At 31.4% G+C, this 14481-nt stretch overlaps 1 protein-coding gene across 1 annotated transcript in view; it reads right to left on the reverse strand.

Annotated features, from left to right (window-relative positions):
- Window positions 1-14481, reverse strand: part of NCOA2 (nuclear receptor coactivator 2) — a 285798-nt gene that overhangs the window by 113191 nt on the left and 158126 nt on the right. The window contains 1 exon segment of the mRNA XM_074278854.1: window positions 1249-1353. Coding sequence (XP_074134955.1) covers window positions 1249-1334 — 86 coding nt within the window. The 5' untranslated portion in view covers window positions 1335-1353.

A 14481-nucleotide genomic window follows, 5' to 3' on the forward strand; every position in this document is an offset into this window, starting at 1 on the left:
AAATACAATGGAGTTATCAATCCCTAAGTGGCAAACAAATCAAAATACTTATTCTCTTTGAGATTATAATAAAAATATCTTTATGTACATATGGATCTTTTAAATCTGATCATCTAAAACACTGAAATAATCAAGCCTCTACCGCTATTTAAGTTTATCTATGTGATATCATATTAAAGCTGGTAAAGATCTAAGATATTTATACCAAACATCTAAATTTTCAGATGATGAAAAACTGAGACTCCAAAAATTAATACATTAATTAATAATTAATACACTCAGATATGGTTGAACAATTAAGAAATTTTAGATAACCAGAAAGTTAGATTAGAATTGAAAGCTAGGGCTAAAAAGGAAGAGGTTAACTAATCAAACACTATCTAAAAGGGGAGAGTACATTGTCAATGAGGCAGAGATTTGTACTAGTAGAAGTTTATCACATTCTCTTTTATCAATCCTTTTCTCTAAATCCTTTAGTCACTCTTGCTTTTTTTTTCTCCTTTCTCTTAACTTCCTACAATTTAGGCCAAATTTTATAATATTAGTAATATTTACTGAAAAGTTTTTTTTAAATTCTATTCCAAGTCAATAAACTATATACCAGGGGTTCTCAAACTACGGCCCACTGAGGACGTTTATGGGCCCATTGGGTTATGGCAAATGGGCTGAGGGGAGGAGACAGACTGTGAGTTTTTGTTTTTACTTCAGTCTGGACCTCCAACAGTCTGAAGGACAGTGAACTGGTCCCCTATTTAAAAAGTTTGAGGACCACTGCTATATACTTTCTAACTTTTTTCTCTTAAAAAAAAAATGTGTGTATATATTCCAATCCCAACATTAAAGCTAATGTTATATAATTCCTTATTTAGTAATCTAAACCTCTTGAGATTCTGTTACTCCAAAAAAAAAAAAAACAAAAAAAAAACAACCAAGGATTGACTAGTTCATATAGTTTTAGTAATTACTGAACAGGAAGATTCAGAAGTAATAAATTCAACTCTCTTGAGATTATTTTTTTTTAAAAAACTGCATTTTTCTGAATCTTCAGAATATAAAATGTGTGCATATTTTGCTTAAAAAATTATAAGTGCTTATTAACTAACTAATTAGTTAATTAACTAACAAACTAACTAACGATATTTGAAATATAGTCTTCACTGGAAGTTCTAGAATAACTCTTTTAGAGGCTGCAAAATTATCAAAGTATGTGACTTTCTCAATATTTTTTTTTCTTGGAATGAATCAAACCTGGGTCCAAGCTGATCAGGACATTCCTTGCGCTTTCTTGTCTCTGCCCTAGATGGGTCAGAGGTATTTTCTCCCATCCCACTCATCTTGAACACATATCAGCAACTATAATGAAAGAAAAACATCAGGTAAATATAATGTATTAGAACAATAATATGTTCTTAATTTGGTATATATCATAGATTGAGTACAAATCAATAGGTTGACTTTAATAAGCTCATATACCCCCAACTGACATTTTAGACTCACATCAAAAGAATAAATTAATAGGCAGTGAAATAATTTTAAGAAATAAACCAATAATGTCTTATTAATACAAAACCTCTCAAATCAAACTGTATCCCAGCTTCAAGTGAAACTATATATGTCACTATAACTGTTCTAGTTTTAGCAGTAATTTTGACATTATAGAAACAAGGTATTGCAATTGCGCTCTTCCCAGTCTGTTCTGGTTCAGTCAATATGAAGGCCAACCTCTGCAGAAGTGCCCCATGACATAGTGCTGAACAACTAAGTTTAATTATTCCAAAACTTTTAGTCAGACAGACATTAAATTTTTTTCCTTTGTTTTCTCCCCCAAGTAAATCTATAAAAGTTATCTCCTGCCTCAGTAGGTGGGGTTTTTCTACTATCCTTCCCCTGCCCTTCACCTTGTAGTACCCTCTATGGAAGCTTGTCACATTCTCTACATCCTCTTCCTGCACTCAAATGCAGTTTCCTATATTATATCCAACTTTGTGTTGACTTTATCCCTTCCCTAACAAATCCAAACTCCAGAGATAGGCTTTTTTTCTTCACTCTTAGGAAAATGAACTGTATCCTGATGTGAGGTAATTTCAAATCAGAAAAATGAGGAGATACAAGATAACAGGTAGAACCAGTGTAACGACATTCATTTTAATTATTAGTATCTAAACACTTGGGCATCTAGGTGGCACAGTGTATGGAGAACTAGACTTAAGAGTCAGAAAGACTCATTTTCTTTAGTTCAAATCTGGCCTCAGACATGTACTAGCTGTGTGACTCTAGGCAAGTCACTTAACTCTGCCTCAGTTTCTTCATCTGTAAAATGAATTAGAGAAGGAAACTGCAAACTACTGCAGTATCTCTGCCAAGAGAACCTTAAATTGAGTCAAAGTGTCAGATAAAACTGAAAAACAATAATCTAAAGATTTATTCAGCATCCACTTTCAAAAAACAATCAAAAAAGAGAATACGATTTCAGACCAATAAAATCTTTCTATATATGGAACCCCCAGCATAGTACATAAGAGTAGGAACTATCAGACTTGGGTACTAATTCTGGCTCTGACACTGGCTACCTGAATGACATGAGTTGAGTCATTATCCATATCTATGAAACACAGATAATTCATCCTGACAACTTCACATTAGGTGTTTTGAAAACAAAAACATAAAACTTTAACTTATTTGTCACAACAATTTTATCAAAAGATGAGAATAGTAACCACCCTAAATATAAGTTTTATACACTTATCCATAGCTTATACTGCTTCCCAAAAACAATTGTCCACACACTTAGAATAAATCAGCAAAGATACAGAAAGGGCATGCCAAAAATTGCCAGAGACATCATGTACAACTTATGGATTCAGTAATTACTAAACAAATTACCTAAGAGCACTAATATTTAACACTGCCATTATTGACTACTGAAATGCCTTTCCATTAGTTCCATACTTGTAACTCAGTAAGGTACTGCAAATACATAAACAGGATAGTAGCATAGTGGGACCATTAGAAAATATACAATTAAAACAGCACATATACTGTAGATTAGGAAAAAGTTATGAAAAATTAAGAATTTTCCAAGGAAACAGCTTAAGCCTACTATCAATAGTGGGGTTCCTGAAAACAACTTAATATGACTTTTAAGCCAAAGTGGGAGGTGTAACCAAATGTTTTATCATTAGACATACTCAAAGTACATTAAATAACTACTTCAGCCCTTAGAAATTTTTTTTTGAACAAATTCTCAATTTATATCAAGCAAAAATAGGGACTAACTGTAACTAACTAATTTGAATATGTATATCGAATTGAACCAGTGAGTACGAAGTTAACATTCAAAATTACCTTGAGTACATATAGTTAACAAGGTGAAATCTGAAGGTGATAAGAGACTCACTACTTTCCTGAAATCACTACTTAACAGGAAAAACACATTTTAGTGCAAATGATACATACTTACATAAGTCTTTTAAATGGAAAAAATTTTAATTGTTTTAAAATTTAATCTTATTTTTTCAATTAACAAATGTATTTTTTTTCTCCCTCCTTGGTAAAAAAGAAAAACAAAATTCTTTTGGCAAAGGTTTTCTTTACCAAAGGAAAGAATGAAGATTAATAAAATATTCTCAGAATACAAGATTTTAAAATTTTCAGAAATACTTTTTTAGAAGAAACTTAACAGGTAGGTATATGCCACTTATGGACCTAAAAATGGTTTATTTCTCCCAAGAGTCAATTAAATGCCTAATCTAAAAGTAAAAAGCACTTCATAGGTAATATCCACAAGAACTCAACCAATAATATGGCATTATGAGGCAATGAACAAATAGTTGAATCATACAAATATGTTAATAGAAAAGATGGGGTTTAGTATAGTGATTCATAATCAGATCACTAACACTATAAATTACTGAAAGGTTATCCTCAGAGAGACTGCACTTGAAGTGATGCAGATTGTATAATAAAGTAACAGAAACTGAAGAACACATCACTGTAGCTTGCAAAAATTCAGCACCTACAAAATACCAAGGAAGTTGGACTAGATATAAAGTTCAGTGGATTGCATACAGGGTCTGGAATCAAGAAAATCCAAGTTTAAATCTTGCTTCAGACACTTAATTATGTGACCCTGAGCAAATCATTTAACCTCTTTCTTTCTTGATTCCCTTATCTGTAAAATGGGGATAATAACAGCATCTAACTATGTAAATGTGCTATTTTGAAGATAAAATAACAAACCTTAACTTTTGTAAACTTTAAAATGTTATATACTATATAGTTATATACTAAAAATAATACATAAACTCCTTATTTGTAAATTTTGTTATACATTTTTATAAATTTTACATTTTTTATAGTTTAATAGAGGACATATCTCCAAAATATGAATACAAATGTCAAAGAGTCTATCAGTTGTCATTTGCTTTAGTGGCTAAAAAAGCATATGCTTCTTTTGGCATAATGCTAAATGTCTACATATGGCTGTTGCCTCTGCTGCCATGCAAATCCAAATTTTTTTTTTTAAAGGTCCACATAAAGTGGATCAACAAATATTATCATTTAAGGAAGATGAAAACAATTGTACATTGAGTTCAAGAGGCCAAGTGGAATGACACAGTCATAATAGGGTGATGATGTGTTGGAAGTATGGGGTAACACTGTCACCAAGTCCAAGTTCTTATCTGACAGTGATAGGAAGAAGGCCTATTAGTTAACAGAAATCAATCAAGCAAAGAAGAATTTTTAGAAGGGCTTACAATGTATCAGATGATAAGTAAAATGCTAGGGATTCAAAGAAAAGGCAAAAATAGACCTGGCCCTCAAAAAATTTATATTTTCACAATTGCTGTATGTATGTTTACTATTAGTATGCTTATAAGACAGTATAAAAAGGAAGACTCTAGATGCTCAGGATAGTAGGAAAAGTCTCCAGTAGAAGTCATCTGAGCTAAGTTTTAAAGACACCCACAGATTGCAGGTGCCAGAGGTGAAGAGAAAGAATATTTCAGCCATGGAGACAAGTAGGCATAAAGGCTGGAGCATCTTGTTAACAACTGGATCAATATGACTAAACTTTAGAATGCAAGACAGGAATAACATGAGACAAAACTAGAAAGCAAAGAAAGGGTTATGTGATAAACCTTAAATGCCAAAAAAGAAGAATTTATATTAGATTCTAGAGGCAATAGGAGGCTAGTAGAAGCTATTAGCTGTGAATGAAAAGGGTGATTTAATCTGACTTAAGACTGTAGGAAAATCATTTTTAGCCGCTGTGAGAGGACCATTTAGGAAGCTAATACAATAGTTAAGGAAAGAAGTGATAAAGGACCTGAATTAGGGTGATGGCTGTGTATGATGAAAAAAAAATTATGTTAAGAGATGTTGTGAGGGTTGAAATGTTAAGTGATGAGACACGGTATGACTGAGAGTGATGACAAGGCTAGGAATCAGAGTGACTAGAAGAAGGGGTAATTCTTGACAGTAACTGGAAAGTTTTTGTGTTAGACATATTAAGTTTAAAATGGCTCCAAGATATCTAGTTTAAAATGCACAATGAGAAGTAAGGAGAAAGGAATACGATATAGATCTGGATGTCATCTTCAGATTGATGATAAATGAATGTATGGAAGATTAAGAAATAACTAATTCATGAAAAGACAAGGAAAGCAGAGAACAATATTATATTTTCTTAGGCTTCTGGAACTGAAAGTGCTGAAAATCTAGTAGAGATGAGACACAGAGAGGCAAAGCTGTTCAGCTTGATGATACTAAATAGCTAAGGTTCATACAGCTTTTGTATAAATATTATTTAAGAATCACACTGGATTTCTTAACGTTGTTACTATGTCATCATGATCTAGTGGAAAATGTGACATGTGGGAATCAGAGGAGTCCTAGATTCAAATTCCCATTCTGCCTTTTATTACATATATAATCTTGAACAAGCCCAATATTTTTTCTTTGACTAAGTATCCTTGTCTGTAAAAGAAGTATAATAGCTATTCTGCTATTTCATAGGGATAAATGAGTTAAAGTATAAAGTTCTTTGTTAACCCAAGAATGATTAGTGAATGTTATTTATTAACCAAAATGCTGAGTTAAGAAATAGAGATGATCATTGCTGGATGATATCATCAGGCAATGAATTATAGGGGCAGTCTTTGTGTCCGAAAGAATTAGGAGGGGTATGGATAGTGGTTGTTTCCCATTCTGCTTCTGGCTTCCTATGACCTCTAGAACCGAATATAAACTACTTGGGGTTAAGAAGTTTGTACAATCTATGAACTCTGGGACAAAATATAAAATCTTCAGTTTGATACTGAAAAGTCCCTCACAATTTAATTCTAAGCTACCTTTCCAGACTTCCATTAAAAAAAAAGTTATTTAAAACTTAGATACCAAATACAAAAAAGGAAATTTTCTTTTGCCATATTCATAGGACATGAGAGTATTCAAAATATGAGATAATAAATTTCTATTTCAAAAAAGTCTATGCTATCTTTGCTTCCATGTAAGTTTTCTTTGTTCTCTGCTATGTTTTTTACTTTTTATTCTTTTTTCTCTTGTCCTCCTCCTACCTCCTCAAAGAAGGCTCCAACTAAACACATCCACATATTTACATGTATAAATATATACCTACAACCATATACATACATATATTTACACATTCACATACATACTACATTTGTTTGTTCTCTCTCTTTGGATAACATCATCCTTTATAAGTCAAGCATACAGCTTCCTTTTAACCATTCTAAACTCCAGACAAAATTGTCCTTCTGCTGTTCCTCACATATCACTCCATTTCCCATCTTAGTCCCCTTTGTACAGGTTATCCTCCAATGCCTGGAAATGCACTCCCTCCCAATACTTTAGCTCTAGGGCTAGTTCTTATACAAAGTTGTCCAGATTCAATAGATGCTACTTGCCTTTTATGCAAGTTCCTTTTATTTTTTGCATCATATTTCTTTATATTATACATTTTATATATTCTTATATGCATAACACATTGCCTCTCTCAATGAAGTAAAATGAGTTTGGGATTGTTTCATTTCTAACTTTTTATCCTTGACATCTAGCACTAGGCTTGGCACTTAAGAAGTACTTAGAAGCTTGAAAACTCATTGATACAAAGTCTAAAACATGTGGGAGGGTGGAAGGGTATTCAGGAAAAACTAAAAGATATGAACAAAAAGTTAGACAATTTGGAGTAAGCCATTTCTCTAACGACAATGTTGTACATTATGGTAGCCCAATTTTGGAGACCAATCTTATAGACTTAAGAAAAAATGGGAAATGCTGCTTTATTCAATGCGAGAAACTTTTACATTAAGTCTACTATTTAGCTAAGGTACTATCCTGATCCAAACTGTTTACTTCTACTCTGACTGCTAAAGATCCAACATGAAAGTCAGTGCCTTAAGAATATGTTATATCTCCTTCACACTTTAGTGGTTCAAATTTAAGATAAGGTATCATCTCTACAGAAAACTTTTCAAGTACTATTTAACTGAAATGATATAGTCAAATGCTTTCTCTATAACCTAAGAAAAGAGATTGTTTTTGTCATTAAGTTATCTTTTTAAAAATGCATCATCATGAATATTATATCTTCCTCTGACTAGTATCACTGACATATTTCCTCAAAAAGAATAAATGGGGATAAATGTATAAGGAGGCAGCATCTTTAGATCTAAGTATAGTAATATAATTGAACAGATTGTTTGCATTTGATTTGCATCTACTCAAGACTGATAAGTGCCAAGCTGTTTTTTCCCCCCCATCATAATAGTAATGATACCTAAAATACACATTTCCTGGAAATTTATAACTGCAGGTTCACAAACATATGTTATTGCTATTTTTTCTTCCTATTTATTACACACATCCCCACAATCATTCCAAGGTGACAAGACTTTTTTCCTGGTATAAGTTAAATAATCAGAGACATACACACATATGTATATTTTTAAAGAGGGCAGTGGTGCTAAATTATTTGCAAAATTGATATTTTTAGTTGGGTAGCATTTAAAGCTAATTGACTTTGGGCAACTGTATAGCTATGCGTCCTAAAAACATGAAGATGCTTCCCAGAGATGCACCAAATCTTCAAATATATAATCTAAATTTGTTCCTCAACATTCATCCCTAAGCAATAACATTTCCTATATATAGATCACATCTAGTTTAGCAGAACATTAAAAGCCAAGAAGAGATGGGGGAGGAGAAATAGGCTGTTATGTTAATATTACAGAAATAAGTAGGAGTTCATTTTCATTCTTACTTTCTTCCACCTTGGCCTGGGGAAAGGGGTAGAAAGATTGTGTATTCAGACGTCTGACTTTTATGCAAAGTTTTCCCTAAAAGGCTTCACTAAAGTTCTTTAAGGAACTGTGTGTAGTATTCTCAGATGAGTGATTTTCAAACTTTTCTATCAAATGACTTAACAGCAAAAAAAATTGGGTATCTCATATTTGAATATGTCAAAAATATTACTAATTCATTTATCATCTTATCAACTAGTACTAACATATAACGATCGTCATAAAAATATATTAAAAAAGCATTTTAAAACATCAATTTGAAAAGTAAACATTTTAAAAATAATTTTATTTCATTTATTAATGGTATGAAAACTTTTGCTCAATAAATTACCAATAATATTGTAGTGAGAATAAGATGATTAAATGCTTTACTAGTTTTTAAAATATCTCAATTTAACACTTGAAAAAAATGAATCTGGTTTGATATTTAGTTTTAATGACAAAGATAGGTAAAAAGATACCTTATACCTAAATATTAATAGAAAAAAATGAATCACTGATTATACTTGCTAAAAATTTAAATTAGGCATAGGTTTAAATTGAAATTTGCCAGTAAATTTTAATCTATATTGATACCAGTCAGTTATTCTTGGAAACTAATTTGAAGGCATTTTAAACAAATGAGATAAGAGACCACTGAAACTTTAAATTTTTTAAATATAAGAAAATTTTCTAAGTAAGCAGATGAGTTTTTATAGGTGACATCCATTGCTTTTTAAAGATTTTAAATAATAGAAAGCCCTCAAAATTAGCATTAGCTAATATTTCAGGGCCCAATGGAACAAAATATATTTAAGGTTCATCATTAATGCCAGGGATTATCCATTACAATCTATTAGATCTAAGCTCCTTGGAGACACATCTTTTGTGCCTTTTTGTATCCCTAGTGTAGCTATATGGCAAAATCGGTGCTTAATAAATATTTTTATTATTAAAATTTAAAATTTTTTTAAAATTTAAATTAAATTTTAATAATTAAAAAATTTAAAAAGTAAATATTAATTGATTAAATACAAAGTTCTATTTAAAATACTCTTGCTAATTCAGAATTTTTGTTGTTTATTTCTTTTCATATTTTAACCTCTTACTAGGGATATTGAAGAGTCCCTACTAGAATTAGGACTAACTAGGTTGCATTTAAATTTCCCACTTATTTTCTAGAGTGAAAAAGAAATTTCAAACATTCTTCAATGGAGATTATATATTCAACTTTGGAGCCTCCTGAAGACCACTCTGTCAATGGCTGTGCAAATAATTGATGTCCTAGCAGGAGTAATTGTATAGGGGGAATATCATATATCATACATACAAATCAGGGTAGATAGGGGGTTTAATATAGAACAGAATTAATTGACATTGATAATTATAAAAGGAAACTAAGCAAATTAGCAATAGGTATAAACTTAAATTTTACAAAGTTAAAAAAACATTAAACATGTGTCCTTTATAACAATAAATATCTATAATCTATTTTCAACATTAACATTCTTTGAGACTTTGAAATATCAGGTCTAAAACTGCTCAATATAAGCCACAAAAAAAGAGAAAATTACACAAGTAAAATGTTGGGCAGAATTGCTGGTAATTATAATCAGTGGGAACAATCTAGTTTCGACCAAATGTTGGAAAATTATGAAAGGATAAGGGTGGAAAAGAAGTTTCAATAGACATATTCTTATTTATTATCAATAACAAAGTAATAGTTTCAATTTTTACATCCTCTGGTCTAATTTCAAGTATTACAAGTTAAAATTGAACATGAGTTTTAAAATGTAAAAGACTGTGGATATGAAATGTCTAAAAAAGTCAAATGCCTCTTTTGGGGTAGAAATTCTGACAAGTCTAAAAGCCACCAAGCTCCTTTAGAAAATCACAAAAAAAAGTTTAATTTTTCAGCATGATTAAAAAAAAATCCATCAATGTAGCCTACCACATAAGATCCATAATTTGTTATAATAACTCAGAGCTAACAAATTCAAAAGAAGGAAGTAGGAAAACAATTTTAGAAGGCAGCAAAACATAAATAATCAAACAAAATGAAAATGTTCAGAGTTCATATAAAAGATAATTATACTAGCTTTTATCAGTTCATCTTCTGGACAAAGCTTATTAAAATGTCAGATATATAAAAAAAAGTCTAATTTTTTAAGACTAAAATTTTAACTAAAATTTAGTTGAAGAATAAGGATAGATAGCATCTTTAAAACAGACGTGCAATTCAAAAACTTGAAGTGATCAAATAGTAGATTGATATTCTTCAAGAATAAACTTTTTTTTTTTTTTTTTTTTTTGAGGAAAAACATAGGCATTGGGTCAAAAACTTAAGCACTGTGTATCTTTGTTTTAAGAATGAATTGCCTGAACATTTTCATATAAGTCTGTTGTTCCCCAATGAGAGCAAAGAAAATTATCTAGATTGTTTTATCTTAAGAAGTCTAGCTCCTTGTCATATTATCCAAATACATTCAATTTCTGCTTAATATAAGTAGATCCTCTTCAGACTCTGCCCCCTCTTGAATTCTGTGTCATCCTAGCCTCCCCAACTCTAGCAGCTCTAGTCTCATTTGGAGGACCTTTGGCCCAGGACTGCCATCCTTTCTGGTAACTGGATTTGTATGCTGTGAATTTATGCAAAGTGAGAACTGTGTATTTCTTGTTCCAAACATGTCATCTCTATTCTGGATCATGCTTTGGGAGCTCTTTAAAATACTAATTTTTGACTCTGGCAATGATGATCTTTGAAAATTTTATATTTCAATATTAGAAGTATATTCTTTCCTAACCAAAACAGGAATTAGGAAAAAGTTAAATTTTGGAAGGCAGAACACAGGTAATGGAAACAAAATAAAGGGAAAAAAATACATCTACTAATAACACCAAACTGTTAAAAAAATGACAAAGATGACTATCAAACATCTAAGAAGATTTATATGAACTGATATAGAATGAATAGAACAAAATCAGGAGAATAAATTTGTAAGTTAATAAGTATTTAAATATTTGCTGTGTGCAAAATAATGTGCTAACACTAGTATTACAAAAAGAGGCAAAAGACATTCCCTGCCTTCAAGGAGCTCACAATGTAACTTGTGTAATAATGATAATATCTTAAATTTAAAAAGTTTATTTTTATTTTTTAACATTTTCTAATCAAAGCAATAATGGATCACAAATTCAAAAGAATCAGCCAGCAGTGAAACAGTGATCTCTATAATATATAAATTTCTTTTCTTTTTAAATATGTAATAAATCCAACATTTAACTTTCAAGTGTCCTATCTAGGAACAATGTGATAAACTTGAAGTATAATATTGAGCCAAACAATTTCAGTCATGGCCAATTTAGGGACATCTTTGGCTTACCAATCATATTGGATGCAAGAGTTTTATTCTTTCAAGTAGAGGGAGGGAAGGAAGGGGAGATAGTGCTGGGGTAAACAAAAGAAATAATTTTTAAGTGAAGCCTGTAAAGAAAGACATAGAAAAGACTAGAATAAAGTACAAAACACAGAATAGGTAGGTAAGGAAAGTTTATTTTACTTTTTTTATTCTAATTAAAAAACCAAATGGATATTTCCATGGACATGAAAAAACAAAAAGAGGTTTGTAAATGGAATCGCAGGTTGATCTCTATAATATATAAATTTATTTTCTTTTTAAATATGTAATAAATCCAACATTTAACTTTCAAGTGTCCTTTTTGTCATGATTTTTTTTGGGGGGGCTGTCTGACACATTGAAAAAATATTTCCAATAGTCCTTTCTGGTTACCCAGTCCCAAGTTCCCTCTTCTTTCCAACTACCCTCAAATTATGAACAGAAGGAGAGAAAGTGGAAATAAGAAAGCGGAAGAGAGGCATAGGCAAACAAAACAACCACCACTTCAGCAATGGCATCCTTATTCTGCATCCTAAGTCTACATATCAGCTTTCTGTCAAGAAAGCGGATAGCTTGCCTATTTTCAGTTCTCAGGAATCATGCTCATCACTTCATTATCAGAATTCTTTTTTTTTTTATATATATATATATATATATATATATATATATATATATATATATATATATATATATATATATATATATATATATATATTTTATAATATTATCCCTTGTATTCATTTTTCCAAATTACCCCCCCTCCCTCTATTCCCTCCCCCCGACGACAGGCAATACCATACATTTTACATGTGTTACAATATAGTCTAAGTACAATACATGTGTGTGAATATCATTTTCTTGTTGCACAATAAACATTAGAATCCGAAGGTACATGCAACCTGGGCAGACAGATTGTAGTGCTAACAATTTACATTCCCCTCCCAGTGTTTCTTCTCTGGGTGTATCTACCTCTGTCCATCATTGCATTATCAGAATTCTTGAATCATCCAAAATTTTTTTCTTTATAATGTTCTTATTGTATACATTGTTCTAGTTTTGAAAATAACATGCTGAGAATGTTTGTGGCAGCCCTCTTTGTAGTGGCCAGAAACTGGAAACTGAGTGGATGCCCATCAATTAGAGAGTGGCTGAATAAATTGTAGTATATGAATACTATGGAATATTATTGTTCTGTAAGAAATGACCAGCAGGATCATTTCAGAAAGGCCTGAAGAGACTTACATGAACTGATGCTGAGTGAAGTGAGCAGGACCAGGAGATCATTATATACTTCAATAACAATACTATATGATGATCAATTCTGATGGACGTGGCCCTCTTCAACAATGAGATGAACCAAATCAGTTCCAATAGAGCAGCAACGAACTGAACCAGCTACACCCAGCAAAAGAACTCTGGGAGATGACTATAATCCATTATATAGATTCCCAATCCCTCTATTTTTTTGTCCACCTGCATTTTTGATTTCCTTCAGAGGCTAATTGTATACTATTTCAAAGTCCGATTCTTTCTGTTCAGCAAAATAACTGTTTGGACATGTATACATATATTGTATTTAACATATTTAACATGTATTGGTCAACCTGCCATCTGGGGGAAGGGGTGGGAGGAAGGAGGGGAAAAGTTGGAACAAAAGGTTTTGCAAATGTCAATGCTGAAAAATTACACATGCATATATCTTGTAAATAAAAACTATAATAATAATAATAATAATAAAAGAAAATAACATGCTGGATTTATTAGATATTATAAGAAAAAAAAGCAAGCTGTTCATAACATAAAGTTACAATCTTTTTTATTTTACTTTGTGTATGGAAATGCTCATTTTATTTTCTGTAGGGTTCAATATTTTTAAAAGACGAGGAAAAAACAACATCACAGAAACAGATTCAGAATCAGAAAGAACCAGAGGTTATGTAATACAACTCTTTTGCATTGCAAATGAGCAAACCAAATTAATGACTAGCTCAAGATTAAATAACTTTCTTATGTTGATCACAAAAGTTATCTTCACCTGATCAGTAAGAATGTTTTATTTAACTGTTGATCTTTATTTTAGATTTAGGTAGGCAACTTGGCTCAAGAAAGAAGGAAATGAGAATAAGTACCATTCCTGGATTAATCTGTGTATTATTTTTTTCCTGTAATTTAAAAAAAAATTTACAAAAAATTTATGCCTAGGTAATTTTCCAGCATTGACAATTGCAAAACCTTGTTTCAACTTTTCCCTTCCTTCCCCCTACCCCTTCCCCCAGAGGGTAGGTTGACCAATACATGTTAAATATGTTAAATTATAAGTTAGATACAATATATGTATACATTACATGTACAAACAGTTATTTTGCTGCACAAAAAGAATCGGACTTTGAAACAGTGTACAATTAGCCTGTGAAGGAAATAAAAGATGTAGGCAGACAAAAATATAGGGACTGGGAATTCTATGTAGTGGTTCATAGTCATCTCCCAGAGTTCTTTAGCTGGGAATAGCTGGTTCAGTTCATTACTGCTCTATTGGAACTGATTTGGTTCATCTCATTGTTGGAGATGGCCTTGACCCTCAGAATTGATCATCATACAGTATTGTTGTTGAAGTATATAATCATTTCCTGGTCCTGCTCATTTCACTAAGCATCAGTTCATGTAAATCTCTCCAGGCCTTTCTGAAATCATCCTATTAGTCATTTCTTACAGAACAATAATACTCCATAACATTTACATACCACAATTTCTGTGTATTATTTTTAAAAATTAAAAGGCAA

This window comes from Sminthopsis crassicaudata, chromosome 1 (genome assembly GCF_048593235.1).
Source record: "Sminthopsis crassicaudata isolate SCR6 chromosome 1, ASM4859323v1, whole genome shotgun sequence".
NCBI classification, from domain to species: domain Eukaryota; kingdom Metazoa; phylum Chordata; class Mammalia; order Dasyuromorphia; family Dasyuridae; genus Sminthopsis; species Sminthopsis crassicaudata.